This window comes from Macadamia integrifolia, chromosome 10 (genome assembly GCF_013358625.1).
Source record: "Macadamia integrifolia cultivar HAES 741 chromosome 10, SCU_Mint_v3, whole genome shotgun sequence".
NCBI lineage: Eukaryota > Viridiplantae > Streptophyta > Magnoliopsida > Proteales > Proteaceae > Macadamia > Macadamia integrifolia.
This window is the reverse complement of record NC_056566.1, coordinates 16,148,106-16,165,468: the sequence shown is the minus strand read 5'-3', so window position 1 is coordinate 16,165,468 and position 17,363 is coordinate 16,148,106. Positions and strand designations below refer to the sequence as shown.

The 17,363-nt window shown below is 35.5% G+C and overlaps 2 protein-coding genes across 2 annotated transcripts; one reads left to right on the top strand and one right to left on the bottom strand.

Moving 5' to 3' along the window:
- Window positions 1–11,507: 11,507 nt before the first annotated feature.
- LOC122090800 (mitochondrial import receptor subunit TOM9-2) lies at window positions 11,508–12,257 on the bottom strand. The gene has a single exon (XM_042660521.1). The coding sequence runs from the start codon at window positions 12,182–12,184 to the stop codon at window positions 11,888–11,890; it is 297 nt and encodes a 98-aa protein (XP_042516455.1). The 5' UTR covers window positions 12,185–12,257; the 3' UTR covers window positions 11,508–11,887.
- A 2,389-nt stretch (window positions 12,258–14,646) lies between these two features.
- Window positions 14,647–17,208, top strand: LOC122092252 (putative disease resistance protein RGA3). Its single transcript, XM_042662585.1, has one exon. It carries the CDS (start codon window positions 14,647–14,649, stop codon window positions 17,206–17,208), a length of 2,562 nt encoding a protein of 853 aa, XP_042518519.1.
- Window positions 17,209–17,363: the final 155 nt, after the last annotated feature.

Sequence of the window (17,363 nt, the reverse complement as noted above, 5' to 3'; positions counted from 1 at the left end):
TGTAAAATTGTTTAGTAAATGGGTTGATTATGATTTTAAGTTTAAGACAAATTAATTAAATGGATTGGGTTGGTTTTAATCGTTTAATCTATTGATTTTAAATCGAATTAACATTGAGAGAATTGAGATGTTTAAACAGTCAAAATTGATCCAATTAACCTGTATAATTATTAAATATTTGGTTGTTTTAACAAAATAAAATGGTTTAATTTAGGAAAGAATTAAGGATCATAAAGGCTGTCCAACAATCTATTCATATTATGTAGTTATGTTGTTAAATCCTTGTTTGTTCAATGTCTCACTTAATTTGCTACATGATTCAAGCATTTATCAATAAAAACAAATTTTAGTAAGCATGCGAATAAATTAGCAAACCAATTGTTATCCGTTTAGAAACCGTATGGAATAAACTGTGATCAAAATTATTTAAAATCATAAAATTGACACCGTTTAAAAATCGTGGAACCAAAACCGTTTACTAAACGGTTGCGGTCTCAAAAAGTGCAACCATTTAGTAAATGGTGTGGTTTTGATTTCAGCCAAATAAATGTGAATCGAATTAGATCACATCGTATACATCAAAATCGAATAGATTAACACCCTTAAAAGACAAAACGAGCGGGGGAGAGCTTGAAGAAGAGGTGGGTGGAATTTAAAAAGGTAGGCAAAGCCATAAGAGATAGGCAGGACAATGTAATTTCATATTTCATATTAATTCAGTGAAGGTTCATTTGGCTGCAAGGAAAATTAAAGGGAAGGAAAATGAAAATTTCAAATTAAAAAAAAAAAATTTGAATTATATTTCACATGATTACATGATTGAAAAGTTTTTTTGTTTTAAGGTTTGAAAATTTTAATTTCCCTTACAGTCAAACGACGGATCGAGGTTTTTGGTCTAGTGAGTTGGTAATACTCTATGTATGTTTGGCGGGATTGACTGTTTTAGTTTGAAGATGTGCTATCCATTGTGGCTGAAGCACCACACATGTAGGCAGACACAATATGTAGTCCTTGAAAGTCGAAACCCTTAATTACTAAAAACGCAAGATAATGCTATCTGATTGTCTAAATATATATATATATATATATATATATCAATGTTATCAGCCAATGAAAAGACATACACGAGCATCTTCAACGCAATCTATTAATACCTTAATAAAACAAATAAATAACAACAAAGAAGAACATGGTTTTAGTTTAAAAACTCAAGAAAACAACGGTGGCCGTGGGTGTGGTGCCATGGTGGCCTGGTGGGTGGCTTTTTCTTGGGTCTGATGATGGGTGGCCTTCCATGGAGATAATGTTTTGCAACTGGTCGAACCAATCAGGGTTGAACAAACCAGGCCATACGCATGTGCCATAGCCAACTAACCACCCAATGCACACACACACACTCTCTCTCTCTCTCTCTCCTGCAAACCAATGGTGAAGACTCTGAGAATCCAGAATTGCAGAAAAGACGTCAGTCGTTTTCAGAGGTTCAGGGGCCAATGAGGTCATTCAGTCGTCAATTAATTTTGGTCGTCTGTGTATAAAATTGAAATGAATGATGCAAGACAGAGCTGTTTTGATCAGAGATTCTGCCTCCCATATTCTATAGGGTAGCTTCGGTGGGTGACATATGACATATATCATAAATGGGTTCCCACCGTTTTAATCATGGGGAATTTATCATCATCACTCTCTTACACTCCAGCTATATTTTTTAAAACTCCCTTATGTTTTTATTTTTTATTGATATTTTCATGCTTTTTTATTTTTACATCTATTTTTTCCTTTCTCTTTTTAAATACTCTTATTTCTCTTCTTTTTCACTTGTAACTTATTATATATATATATATATATATATATTTTAAATTAATTGGTTCAAAACATGGTTTGAACCAAACTACTTACAAGTTTTATCTCATCCAATCATCAAAGATATTGACATAGCCGATGTGTCCTTAAAGATATTATTTATTTATTATTCTTATTATTTATTTATTTATTTATTTCGTCTCATCCAATCATCAGGGATGTTATTTATTTATTATTAATAATAATAATAATAATAATAATAATAATAATAATAATAATAATAATAATAATAATAATAATAATAATAATAATAATAATAATAATAATAATCGATGCTTGAGTTGTTTGCAAGGATGATGAATCATGGGTTTGTTGCTCATCTTCTTTCCATCCTTACCGCTTGCAACAGTGCGGGTTCAGGTTCTTGTTTAAACCGTGAAAATGGCTGAATTCTATGAAATTGGATTGTGGGTTGGAACCAGGGATCGGCCATGCACCTTGCCATGATAATCCTCAGTAAAAGAAGTCGCCACAAAAAAAAATTTTTTAATTTTTTTTTTAATTTTTTGGTAGAAAATAATAATAATAAAAAATAAATAAATAATAGAAAATTTTACATCCACCACCCCTCACGTTTGCCTTAATGACATCATCCCCTTTGTGTTTCATTTTTTATATTTAAACCCAAAATACTAACACCGTCAGTGAGGTGTTAGTTTTTGAAATAAAAAAAACTTTTTTACCCTTATTATGTCTTGAACTAAAAATCCTAAATCTAAAGACCATTTTACCCTTGTGACATCTTCAAACCTAGAATCCCTAAATCCCCAAATCATAGGTCGCTGTATTTCCCTACGAAGTGAAGAGAAACGTGAATCAGATCAATAATAATAAAAGATGGATTCAATAAGAATCAGATCAAATAGACCGAAACTGATCCGGAGATTTAAGGCTTAGGATTCAATAAGAAACCCTCGGTGACGACTTCCCTTTACTTCGCCGGAGATTTCTCTTTACTTGGTCGGAAAATGCAACGACCTATGATTTGAGGATTTTGGGATTTGAAGATGTCATAAGGGTAAAATAGTCTTCAGACTTAGGATTTTTAGTTCAAAACTAACACCTCACTCACGGTATTAGTTTTTTGAGTTTAAATGTAGAAAACGAAACATGAGGGGGATGATGTAATTAGGGCAAACGTGAGGGGTGGTAGATGTAAATTTTTCTAAATAATAATAATAATAATAATGATCGTGCTCAGATACAGAGAGATGCACAAAATTACCACCCAACCCCATGGATTTTAGAATAGTAAGGCGAATGTGGAAGGGACCCCACGCTTCTAGTTCGAAGTGGAAAGAATCTGGGAGTCCTGGTTCCACATCCACTGGTAGAGAATCCAGAGCCAATGAGTTTTATTCAAAGTGATTCCTCTCTGGACATTGTTGTCTTCTCTTCCTGTCAAAACTTTCCCACCTCAATAGAAAAGGTAGCTCTTATGTGAACTTCTAATCAGTAAAAAGAAGGCATGGAAAAAATAGAAAACTTGAACATAAAGGAAAATTTTCATGTATAGTTTGCACGAAAAATTTGTACAACAGACAAACAAGACTTTAGCAAACATATCAATTCATGAAGAGATAAACTATATACAAAGACAGGCACCACATCACCAGAAGCTTGAAGTCCTATTCTGTAAACTTTACCAAATTTAGCTTAAATAACAAGAACAAATCTTTTTGACTGAGCTTCTCCAATTAAAACAAGGTCATGATACATATTTTTAAGAATGGTTGATGAATTATGATCAGCGAAATGAAGTGGATTCAAGAGACAATTAAGATGGTTGCAGAGTACAACCATGTGAAGGCTCAAACTCTTTAAAATGCCATCTGGTTCAGCTACATAAGGAACAATAAGGACCTAGTCTATGACTATGTTCTGAACAGGAGTCTGAAGTCTCAACAAAGCTGTTGCTTACGCCAAACAAGACTTACAAACAGAGACAAGATCTCTGTGCTTTTCACGGACTAGTTGTACAAAATTTTGATCAGGATTCCACCCCACCAAAGTCATATCAGATATAGGAATTTAAGGCTCTTACTCTTATCCTTGTAGATTTCTCGTTACAAACCCACAGCATGGAATTGATCAAGGCAAAGAAATCTAGTGGAGTACTCCCAGTTGATTGTGTTCAGTGAGACAAACCTTGAATTGCAACATATGATCTTTGGAAGGGCCGACTAAATCAACCTNGTTGGGAGGGGGGGGGGTGGGTTGGGTAGGCTTTCAGACAAATTTCACTTCACAGCTGGCAGCTGCTTTTTTCTTCTAAGCTATTCTATCGTACTGAGTGTTGCTAGCCAGCCTAGTTAGTGCTAGGAGGGCCCACCTGCTTCTACACATAGTCTATCCACACCTGAATATGGCAGGGTTCACTACCACGAGTTCTTTCTCTTTGGTGTTTCAAGCAGAAGTTGCCATCACAGCGGGCCTCTCTAATTTTTCCTATGACAGGTCTTGAAAGATTGTAAGGATGTGAATTTGGAATTAAAACCGTTTATTAAAATTAAATCGAGCGGTTTACATTGAAATTGTAAAATTGTTTAGTAAATAGGTCGGTTATGGTTTTAAATTTAAGATAAATTAGTTAAATGGGTGGGGTTGGTTTTAATCATTTAATCTGTTGATTTTAAATTGAATTAACATTGTGAGAATTGAATTGTTTAAACAGTTAAAATTGATCCAATTAACCCGTACAATGATTAAATATTTGGTTGTTTTAACAAACTAAAATGGTTTAATTTAGGGAAGAATTAAGGATAATAAAGGTTGTCCAACAATCTATTCATATTATGTAGTTATGTAGTTAAATCATTGTTTGTTCAATGTCTCACTTAATTTGATACATGATTGAAACATTTATAAAAAAAAAAAATTTTTAGTAAGCATGCGAATAAACTAGCAAACCAATTGTTATCCGTTTAGAAACCGTATGGAATAAATTACGATCAAAATTATTTAAAACCGTAAAATTGACACCGTTTAAAAATCGTGGAACCAAAACCGTTTACTAACGATTGTGGTCTCAGAAAGTGCAACCATTTAGTAAATGGTGTGGTTTTGATTTCAGCCAAATAAATGTGAATCGAATTGAATCGCATTGTATGCATCAAAATCGAACAGATTAATACCCTTAAAAGACAAAACGAGCGGGGGAGAGCTTGAAGAAGAGGTGGGTGGAATTTAAAAAGGTAGGCCAAGCCATAAGAGATAGGCAGGACAATGTAATTTCATATTTAATTATTTTTTTGGTAAGAATTTCATATTAATTCAGTGAAGGTTCATTTGGTTGCAAGGAAAATTAAAGGGAAGGAAAGTGAAAATTTCAAATTAAAAGAAAAAAAATTTGAATTATATTTCACATGATTACATGATTGAAAAAGTTTTTTGTTTTAAGGTTTGAAAATTTTAATTTCCCTTATAGACAAACGACGGATCGAGGTTGTTGGTCTAGTGAGTTGGTAATACTCTATGTATGTTTGGTGGGATTGACTGTTTTAGTTTAAAGATGTGCTATCCGTTGTGGCTGAAGCACCACACATGTAGGCAGACACAATATGTAGTCCTTGAAAGTTGAAACCCTTAATTACTAAAAACGCAAGAGAATGCTATCTAATTGTCTAAATAGATATATATCAATGTTAGCAGCCAATGAAAGGACATACACGAGCATCTTCAACGCAATCTATTAATACCTTAATAAAACAAATAAATAACAACAAAGAAGAACATGGTTTTAGTTTAAAAACTCAAGAAAACAACGGTGGCCGTGGGTGTGGTGCCATGGTGGCCTGGTGGGTGGCTTTTTCTTGGCTCTGATGATGGGTGGCCTTCCATGGAGATAATGTTTTGCAACTGGTCGAACCAATCAGGGTTGAACAAACCAGGCCAAACGCATGTGCCATAGCCAACTAACTACCCAATGCACACACACACACTCTCTCTCTCTCTCTCTCTCTACCGCAAACCAATGGTGAAGACTAAAAGAATCCAGAATTGCAGAAAAGACGTCAGTAGTTTTCAGAGGTTCAGGGGCCACTGAGGTCATTCAGTCGTCAATTAATTTTCGTCGTCTGTGTATAAAATTGAAATGAATGATGCAAAACAGAGCTGTTTTGATCAGAGATTCTGCCTCCCATATTCTATAGGGTAGCTTCGGTGGGTGACATATGACATATATCATAAATGGGTTCCCACCGTTTTAATCATGGGGAATTTATCATCACTCTCTTACACTTCAGCTATATTTTTTAAAACTCCCTTATGTTTTTATTTTTTATTGATATTTTCATGCTTTTTAATTTTTACATTTCTTTTTTCCTTTCTCTTTTTAAATAATCATATTTATCTTTTTTTTCACTTGTAACTTATTATATACATTTTTTTAAATTGATTGGCTCAAAGCATGGTTTGAACCAAACCATTTATAAGTTTTGTCTCATACAATCATCAAGGATATTGACATAGTCGATGTGTCCTTAAAGATATTCTTAAAGATATTATTTATTTATTTATTATTATTACTATTATTTATTTATTTATTTTGTCTCATCCAATCATCAAGGATGTTATTTATTTATTTATTTATTTATTATTATTATTAATATTAGTTTTTATCTCATCCATCATCATAAATTTAGCAATTTATTTTTTTATCGGTATTAGTTCTTATCAGTCTCAACCAATCTAAGGATTAAAAAAAAAAATAAAAAACGCATAGCACCCGATTGGAACATATGATACCAATATAGATATAGATTAGATGCAAAATTATTCTTTTTTGAATTTACAATATTCTTGATGATTATGAGACAACTTATTAATGGTTTGGGTCAAAATATGTTTTGAACCAATCAATTTAAAACCAAAAAAAAAAGTGTAATAGGTTACAAGTGAAAAGGGTAATCTGGGTATTTAAAAAGAACAGGGGAGAAAGAGACGTAAAAATCAAAAAGCTGGAGAGTATCAATAAAAAAGTAAAAGGTAGGGGAGTTTTAGTAAATATATGTCAAGTGTAGGGGAGTAATAGTAAATTCCCCTTTAATCATATATGGGTTCCTACAATTTTAACTTGCTAGAGATATTCTGTTTTCAAACAATAAACAAATAAATAAATAATAATAATAATATGAGAATTTCCATTTTAGCACATCCTTCGTCTAGGGGTGTCAATTCCTAGCCCGCATTGGTAGGCCCAATCGAGTCCAACATATTTATGGTCCGACTTACACTAGCCCGATTAATAAATATGTCAGCCCTAAGCGTGGCCCGTTTATAAATAGGTAGTATACGCCTACACGGTGCAAGGGGTAAACCCGATGAACCTCCCAACTGGCCCAACCCATTTACAAGCTTGACTCGAATCGACATATTTAGCTCAACCGTTTATATAGGTATTTTGATTTTTTTTTGGATAGAATAGGGTATATATTGATATTTTTACAAATTATTGAGCATACTTATGTGTAATATCTTTTCAAACTTGTTGATAATTCAACAAAAAATAAATTAAAGTATCTTAAATTTAAGAAAAGTAAAGACCGTTTAAGATCCGTTTAAGGTTTTTTGGTACATTACCCCGTTTAAGGTCCAATTGTAGCCTGATAAGGAAGAACCTGATTAAAGTCTGAAACCCGATCGAGACTGACTCATTCCTTAAATAGGTCTGTCATGATCCGAGGACATAGGCCCAACTAGGTCTGATCGAGATTTTTTTTGATAATCCATGTGTTATTTTAAAATGGGTTTAAAGAAAAATGGTTGTTTTCAAGAGAAGCAAAAGCCATTTTCATGTACAATCCTTGTTTTGAAAGAACATAATGTGAGCTTATTGTTGCTATAACTAGTTTTCATTTTTTAAAAATCCCAGGATTCATATTTTGATCATTGGGTATCTATGTTGGTTTGAGCTTATTTAAAGAAAAAAAAAAAATATATATATATATATATATGATGCTATTGCCTCTTGATGGTTTCTTACCTTTTAATCATTTCATTTCCCTTTCTTTCTTTAAGATTTTAATATAATTTTATTCATTTAAAAAATTTTTTTGGTAAAAATGGGTTTTAAATAAGTTGACGGGTATGGGAAATCGGGCCTTGTTTCAAATGCACAACTGTTTTAATGGCACTTACCTAAAGTGAAAATCATTAGTGGAATGCAATAATGGCTGATCATACACAACAGGGAATAAGTAATCGATGCTTGAGTTGTTTGCAAGGATGATGAATCATGGGTTTGTTGCTCATCTTCTTTACATCCTTACCGCTTGCAACAATGCGGGTTCAGGTTCGTGTTTAAACCGTGAAAATGGCTGAATTCTATGAAATTGGATTGTGGGTTGGAACCAGGGATCGGCCATGCACCTTGCCATGATAATCCTCAGTAAAAGAAGTCGCCACAAAAAAAAATAAAAAATAAAAAAAAAATAAAAAAAAAATAAAAATAATAATAATATTTTTTGGTAGAAAATAATAATAAATAAATAAATAAATAATAGAGAAATTTACAACCACCACCCCTCATGTTTGCCTTAATGACATTAGCCCTTTTGTGTTTCATTTTTTATATTTAAACCCAAAAAACTAACACCATCAGTGAGGTGTTAGTTTTTGAAATAGAAAAGACTTTTTTACCCTTATTATGTCTTGAACTAAAAATCCTAAATCTAAAGACCATTTTACCCTTATGGCATCTTCAAACCTAGAATCCCTAAATCCCCAAATCATAGGTCAGTGTATTTCCCTACGAAGTGAAGCGAAACGCGAATCAGATCAATAATAATAAAAGATGGATTCAATAAAAATCAGATCAAATAGACTGGAATTGATCAGGAGATTTAAGGCTTAGGATTCAATAAGAAACCCTTGGTGACGACTTCCCTTTACTACGCCAGAGATTTCTCTTTACTTGGTCGGAAAATGCAACGACCTATGATTTGTGGATTTGAAGATGTCATAAGGGTAAAATAGTCACTTAGGATTTTTAGTTCAAAACTAACACCTCACTCACGGTATTAGTTTCTTGAGTTTAAATGTAGAAAACGAAACATGAGGGGGATGATGTAATTAGGGCAAACGTGAGGGGTGGTAGATGTAAATTTCCCTAAATAATAATAATAATAATGATCGTGCTCAGATACAGAGAGATGCACAAAATTACCACCCAACCCCATGGATTTTAGAATAGTAAGGCGAATGTGGAAGGGACCCCACGCTTCTAGTTCGAAGTGGAAAGAATTTGGGAGTCCTGGTTCCACACCCACTGGTAGAGAATCCAGAGCCACATGAGTTTTATTCAAAGAGATTCCTCTCTGGACATCGTTGTCTTCTCTTCCTGTCACAATTTTCCCACCTCAATAGAAAAGGTAGCTCTTATGTGAACTTCTAATCAGTAAAATGAAGGCATGGAAAAAATAGAAAACTTGAACATAAAAGGAAAATTTTCATGTATAGTTTGCACGAAAAATTTGTACAACAGACAAACAAGACTTTAGCAAACATATCAATTCATGAAGAGATAAACTACATACAAAGACAGGCACCACATCACCAGAAGCTTGAAGTCCTATTCTGTAAATTTTACCTAATTTAGCTTAAATAACAAGAACAAATCTTTTTGACTGAGCTTCTCCAATTAAAACAAGGTAATGATACATATTTTTAAGAATGGTTGATGAATTATGATCAGCGAAATGAAGTGGATTCAAGAGACAATTAAGATGGTTGCAGAGTACAACCATGTGAAGGCTCAAACTCTTTAAAATGCCATCTGGTTCAGCTACATAAGGAACAATAAGGACCTAGTCTATGACTATGTTCTGAACAGGAGTCTGAAGTCTCAACAAAGCTGTTGCTTACGCCAAACAAGACTTACAAACAGAGACAAGATCTCTGTGGTTTTCACGGACTAGTTGTACAAAATTTTGATCAGGATTCCACCCCACCAAAATCATATCAGATATAGGAATTTAAGGCTCTTACTCTTATCCTTGTAGATTTCTCGTTACAAACCCACAGAGCATGGAATTGATCAAGGCAAAGAAATCTTGTGGAGTACTCCCAGTTGATTGTGTTCAGTGAGACAAACCTTGAATTGCAACATATGATCTTTGGAAGGGCCGACTAAATCAACCTATTTGCCATAGGCTGTCTCCATTGTGCTCCTGAATGCATCAATTCTTAAGCAAGAAAAGAAGCTGATGTTCTGACGCTTGGTGCCTCGGACAATTCACTGCTCATACCTCCCTAAAACCCAAAGATAATGGTATCCTGAGAACTCCGTTTGGATGCTCATTTAGCTAGAGTGTATTCTTCACTGCCATTGCCAAGATAGCTCAGAATTCAGGGGGGAAAATGACACGCTAAATCAATCTCCCCAGTCCACACATACTAAACCAAATCCAGCTCAGTAATTTCATAAAACCTTCCGTGCACTGTTAAACCAGTTCTAGTATCATTGCATCTGTCACAAGCCTCAACAACAAGAGATAGGGTGAAACTATCTCAGTCATCTTTGCTACTTCGCGAACTGAATTCCAACAACAATTAGAATGAATACTGAGGTGACCTAGTCCTAGTCCTGGTCCTGGTCCGATGCTTCCACCTCTGAAGCATGCACTGCAATTAGAATGAACAACTCAATGCTAGATTAAGGACATTAATTGGTTGAAGAAAGAGTGAAGAAGGCAAGTGTGAATGAAGGAGATCAGTAGATGCTCTCCTTTGCCCTGCTCTAATTCTCCTGCGGGTGTACCGCATCCATCTCAGGCAGAGGCTTACCCAGTGGTGTCAGAAGCTGGAGCTCCTTGTCAGTGAGGACAACAAATTGTTGCTGACCTCTCCAAATCTGGAAGAAGAGGAAGGGAAGAAATGGTTAGCCCTTAGTCGCACGCACACCTGAGCAGAACGGTATTGGTACCTCTTGGTACTGTTGGCCTCCCTGCAGGCCACTCAGCACACTCTATTTCTCTGTCTGTGGGGCTGGAGGATTGAATGTTGGCCCTTCTTCGAAGAAATGATAATGGTGGATGACAGCACACAGGACGAGAGATGTGTTAGGTTACTAGGGAGGTGGAGAAAGAGAGGTTTATCTGTTCTTGGTACTAGTTCCTATTTGCTAGCCGAAGGCCAAAACAGAACAAGAACACATAATGGATCAAAACATTCAAGAATGGGAATCAGTTTTGGACCCATTCTATGATTTGAGAATAGAATGCATACCAAACGATGTTTTTTTCCTAATCTAGAATGTTTTCTTAATTCAAAATGCATACCAAACACAGCCTAAAAGTTTGTAGTTGGGGTGAATAACCCTTTAGTGATAATTTATAACTTCAGGGATATTCTTAAATGATTGCTATATGTCTGTTAATGCGGCATCCAAAGGAAGTATAATTCTAAATCATCGTTTGACAAATAAGATGAATCCAAAGTATTACACAATGACTTCAAAAGAAAGTGTGAAGGCTCGAGAACATATACTCACATAGGTGCCATTTTGAAAAATGAAAGCAGAACACTGCAAGTGACCACTCTAGTTCCTAAAGCTTTGCTCAAGGGGTTTTTAACAGTTCCATTTTCTGAGGTTCAAAAGTTTTGGAGGAAATTTTAGTATTTCACAAGAATCAACTTCATCGGAGTTCACACAAATCCAGCTTCAGAATTTAGATACATATGAAAGTCACCAAATGTATGGTTAAACATATTTATCTCAGCTACATAAGTTCAAAATTTTTCAGCGAGACCCAAGAACAATTTCTTTATGTGTTATCAAATTAAACCCACCCAAAAGGCATAACAATTGGAAAATTGGACCTTTAATACTCCAGTAATCCATAAAAAAGTGATAAGAGAACAAAAACCCTAAAAGGGTCTTTTTTTGCCATTATACCACATTGCAGGAACCGGGAAAAAAAAAACCAATAAAACCCTAAACCCAAATGCTTTAAGAAATGCATCTAAATTAAATCTTAAAGTCCGAACCAACAGGCAACTCGATGCCTCTGACCTGAAATAACAATCACTTGGGAGGTGCCGGCGGTGCGCCAAGCAAACTGGCCTGCTGCATTTCAAGCTCGGTCAACACCTGTTCTCGGTCCATTTCGATGATGAGAGGAACGACCAGGATCAGAAACGTTGTTCCGGCAATCCACGCTGCTTTGCCGGTGCTCTTCATTAGCTTTTTCGTAACGAATGTAGCATCAGAAGCCACTTGTTTGCCATAGTTGACGATCTGTGATTCAGATACGGTGCTTGTAACCCTCGCAAGGATTCCATCCCCGCCGCCGCTGCTTTTCCCTCTTCTGCTCGACGCCATGAGAGAGAGAGAAAAATGAAACTTTGGTTTCGATAAGCCGTTGAGACTTCGTTACATTTGCCTATTTTGATCAGTATATAAGGAAAGCTTTCAACGGCCGAGGCGCACAGGATCTGTGATCCCCACGCCGCTCGTGTGGGAAGTATCCTATGCCACTTCACCCTTTCTTTTGTTATTTCCAAGGGGATCTCCAAGTGCATGATTACAAAATGACCCACACTTTTGGCTCTCGAAAGGGATTTAGATCCTCTTTAATTCCTACTCAGTGCAATTCCTGTGTGTGTTCTTTCTGCACGTAATATTTGTATGTTTTTAAAATCTAATGGTAGGAGCAGTTTAGGGTTAAAATGGATTTGAATCTCAAAAATTTTTTAGAACTACTGAATTTCGAAAATGTATAAATGCTGCGTGCACAAGAGAGAATTGCACAACTGAGAATTATAGAGGATCAGGATCCCTATCAAAGCCATCTTATGAGCAATGGGGATGTTGTTTCGGCATTGCTTCTCCATTTTGAAAATTACTAAATCCTTCAAAAAATCTTTAAGATCTGACGAAAAAGAAATAAGTTCTTTAAGACCCTTTTTTTTTTTTTTTTTTTTTTTCTAACAACGGGTATCAAGGCCTTTGACCTGACTAGTCCAACGGGTCCATACTGACCCCATAACCACATGGACCGGGTCATACCAAGGTTGAATGAGAACCATTCAACTTTCATTGAAAGCTGACCCCAAGAAGATAAGAGGAGTCGAACTTAGAACCGCACACTTCTTGAGGTGAATGTCCTTTGTTGAGTCGAACTCAGAATCACACGCTTCCTGAGGCGAAGGTCCTTTGTCAAATCGAATACCCCCTTGAGGTTCTAAGACCAGTGTTTCTGATGCTGTTGAAATAACTTGATAACATTTTTACAATCAGTTGAAACTGTGATGACTTTGACAACAAATCCACATGCCTATTGAACTCCTTTGAGGACATGGTTTGAAAAATTGGATCAGCCTTGATCGATTTTAATTCTTAATCGATACCAAATTAATATCGATCGATCTCAACCCTGATTCCAACTTCTCAAACCTTGTTCAAGAAAAACATTTACAAGAGCCATTTATAAATAGAAGAGCCACCCATCCTGCATCATGGAGATCTGACATAGAACTGCTATCACTAATAATAATGAGACAAAATGAGGCATGCCATAAAACTGCCCACATTGATCAATATCATTTCTGATTAAAACCATAAAGCTTCCCTAAACTGGTCTTTTCCTTTTTCCTTTAGCTAATCTTTCTAAAATTTCTACTTTAGGCTCGGATCATAATCCTTTACTTTTACAAACCTAGGTGTTTAATTAAGGTATCTTTCAAAAAAACTTTCTATTGTCAAGAGGCTTGGTCTTGCCATCAGATTTTTTCCCAAAGAAATGAAAAAAGTTGCATGGAGATAATTTTATTGTTCAACTTTCCAACTTTAGTCATCTCCTTTTAGCTTGGAAGCGTAATGTTTTTTGTTATTTTGATCATTTCTGTTCAAATCTTTTTCATTATTATTTGTCTTTTGAAGACTTTGATCATAATGATGTGGTTCTGAATGACATGTCCTTTATTTACAAGCATCTTAAATGGACCTTCAATGCCAAAAAAATATTTTGGTTATCAAAATTTAGACATCAAGTCATCAAAGATGGTGATGAAAATACCCATTTTTTTCATGGGCGTGCCAAGCTTAATGTTAGAAAACTTCATATTGTGTTTATTTTTAATAAAGGACATGGATTAATCGCATGCAAATTTATTGATTTTTTTAAACAATCTTTTAAAAATTAATTAGAATTATGGTCACAAAGTGCTGAATATAAGGGGTGGTCAAAGTCATTTCGATCATCTCTTGTGACAGATGGACATGAAAAAAAAAAAAAAAAAACAAACAAAAACAAAAACAAAAACAAAAACAAAAACAAAAAGACATATTGGTCAACATTTTACTTTTTCCTTTGGTGAAGATATATATTTTTTGTTCATTAGGTTGACTAAGTTCTACTAAAAAAATGAAAAAGAGAAAATTTTCCTTTCAATCATGGAAAAGTTCAATAAAGAAATGGGTTAGATACAGAGTCAGAATTAGACAAAATTTTCCTCCACCACCTCTATCTTAGGGTTCACAATCCTCTACAAAGTTTTAATACCTTTCCCAAAAACTCCTCATGATACCCCATGCATGCATTTTAAAGCACCCATGACTCTTCACCATGACCCCTTATACCCACCAAACAAATGGTGCAGATTTTTCCCATTACACAGAGGCCCTTGGTCCCACCAAATAAATGGTGCAGATTTTCCCAGTACACAGGAAAAACATATGATTAACTCCATGATGCCTTTGCCTATGCCTTTGTTTTCATAAATGTTGCTTATGATGCAGATGATGTGCTTGATGAGTTCAATTATGAAGCTTTAAGACGTAGAATGGAGATCCAGAACCGATTGATGGGGGGAAAGGTAAGCATCTTCTTCTCACGCTCTAACCCATTTGCATTTCGTCTTAAAATGGCTCATAAGCTTATGGACATCAATAAAGTGTTGGATGGCATAAAAAATGATGCAATTGGCTTCAACCTCAGAGTGGAGTCATCAGCTGATTCTGCATCCATGAACAAAGAGTACCGGCAAACCTTCTCTATTATAGACAATATGGAAGTAGTTGGAAGGGTTGATGATAAATCAAAACTAGTGGATATGCTTGTCAACACTGGCAATGACGAAATCATTTCGGTTTTCGCAATTGTAGGAATGGGGGGACTTGGGAAGACCACTCTTGCTCAATTGATCTTCAATGATCCTTTGACTGTGAAGCATTTTGATTTAAGAATGTGGGTATGTATATCCGAACCATTTGAAATCGATAGAGTTCTAAAAGAAATCACAGAATCAGCTGGAGATAAATGCGATGCATCAATAAACTTGGATATAATAGCACGTAACCTCCAATTGAAGTTGATGGGTGTTAAACGCTTTTTGCTTGTATTGGATGATATCTGGAGTGAAGAAATTGAAAAATGGGATACCTTACTAACACCATTAAAATCAAGCAATACAATAGATAGCAAAATTATTGTGACTACACGTAGCAATAATGTTGCAAAGATGGTGAGTACCCCAAATCACACTCATCACTTGGGAATATTACCAGAACAAGATTGTTGGTCTTTGTTTACCCGAAGAGCATTTAGCAATGGAGGGCCACAAAAAACCTCAAACCTAGTGAAAATTGGAAGGAGAATCGTAAATAAATGTGGAGGAGTACCTTTAGCAGTGAAGGTCTTAGGAAGCATAATGCAATCCAAAATAGAAGAATGTGAGTGGTTGTCTATGGAGCAAGGTGAAATTTGGGATTTACCAGAAGATAGCAGTAGAAGAATGATGCGTATATTAAAGTTGAGTTACGATCATCTACCACCACATGTGAAATGTTGTTATGCGTATTGTTCTGTATTCCCCAAGGATTTTAAATTTCTGAAAAAAGAGTTGATACAATTATGGATGGCAGAGGGATTCCTTCAACAACCCAAAGGAAGCAAACAAATGGAGGATGTTGGCAATGAATGTTTCAATATCTTATTATGGAATTCTTTATTTCAAGATGTAGAGAAGGATGAATACAGAGATATAGAGACATGCAAGATGCATGATCTTGTACATGATCTTGCACAAGTTGTTGGAAGGCTTGACTATTCCAACATGAGGGCCAATAATGTTGAAGACATTTCGGATGAAATTCGTGGTTTGTCAGTTTTTTCATATCATCAAGAAACATTTGAAATTCGAGAAGCCTTGGAGAAGGCAAAGAAATTACGAACATTAATATTTCCATCATCAAGATTGGTCTCAAATATTGACATGTTCATGATAATGAACTTCCAGAGATTGCGTGTGTTGGATTTATCAAGTTGCAGGATGAAGGAGTTGCCTCATTCAATAAGAAGATTGAAACATTTAAGGTACCTTGACCTCTCACGTAATCCAATTAAAGTGTTACCAGAGTCTATCACTAGCCTCTACAACTTACAGACGTTATACCTCAATCGTTGCAGTCTTCTTAGAAAGCTTCCCAAGAAAATGAGAAAGATGGTTAGCCTGAGACATATTGAACTTGTCAGGAATGGCGACTTCACTCAGATGCCAGTTGAGATGGGGAGATTGACTAATCTACAAACATTAAAATTTTTTATCATAGGCAAAGATGGAGGACGCAGTATTAAACAGATGAAGTGCTTGAATAATCTCAGAGGAGAAGTGAAAATATGGGGTTTGGAGAATGTAACCGGTGGAATAGAAGAAGCTAGGGAGGCAAATTTGAGAGGGAAGCAAGGTATTCATTCCTTAACATTAATATGGGGGAATTATAGTAGTATTGGAGGTGAAATCATAAGGGGTAGTACTACTGGCATATTTATGGATGATGATGTGTTAGAAGGCCTAGAACCTCATCCAAACTTGAAAAGTATTTTTATCCAATACTTTTGCGGTGCAAAATATCCTACATGGATGGCAAGTGGTTTGTCAACATACAGAAATTTGATTCAGTTCACACTCCATGACTGTCCTAGATTGGAATATGTCACAGCGCTTGGGGAGCTACCCTTTCTTAGGGTTCTTTGGTTAAGTGGAATGGAAAATGTGAAATGTCTTGGTTGGGAATTCTATTATTGCAGCAGCAACAGTACTAAAGCAACTTCTTCTTCTTCTACTGGGACAGTAGCATTTCCATCACTTGAAAAACTAACGCTATATGATATGCCTAATTTGGTTGAATGGTTAGAAATAGTGTTGCCTAATTCCTCCTTTCCATCTCTTGAGGAGTTGAATGTCAACTTATGCCCTGAGCTGAAAATCATGCCAAGTCGATTCCCTTCCCTCAAAACGTTGTCCTTTTGGGGAACAGAACATGAAACCATGGTCCTTGAGGTAATAAAAGCATGTCCTCTTGTAAACTCTTTGCCAGATTTACGGGGAATGACTTCTCTTTGACAGTTAAATTTGATTGGTTTTGAGGAATTGAAGTCACTACCAAAGGGGTTGCAGCGGCTCACTATGCTTGAGTGGTTAGAAATTGTTTGGTTTTTGGAGGGGCTGCTGGATTATATAAAAGGAGACGAGGATCTGCAACACCTTGTCTCCCTTCA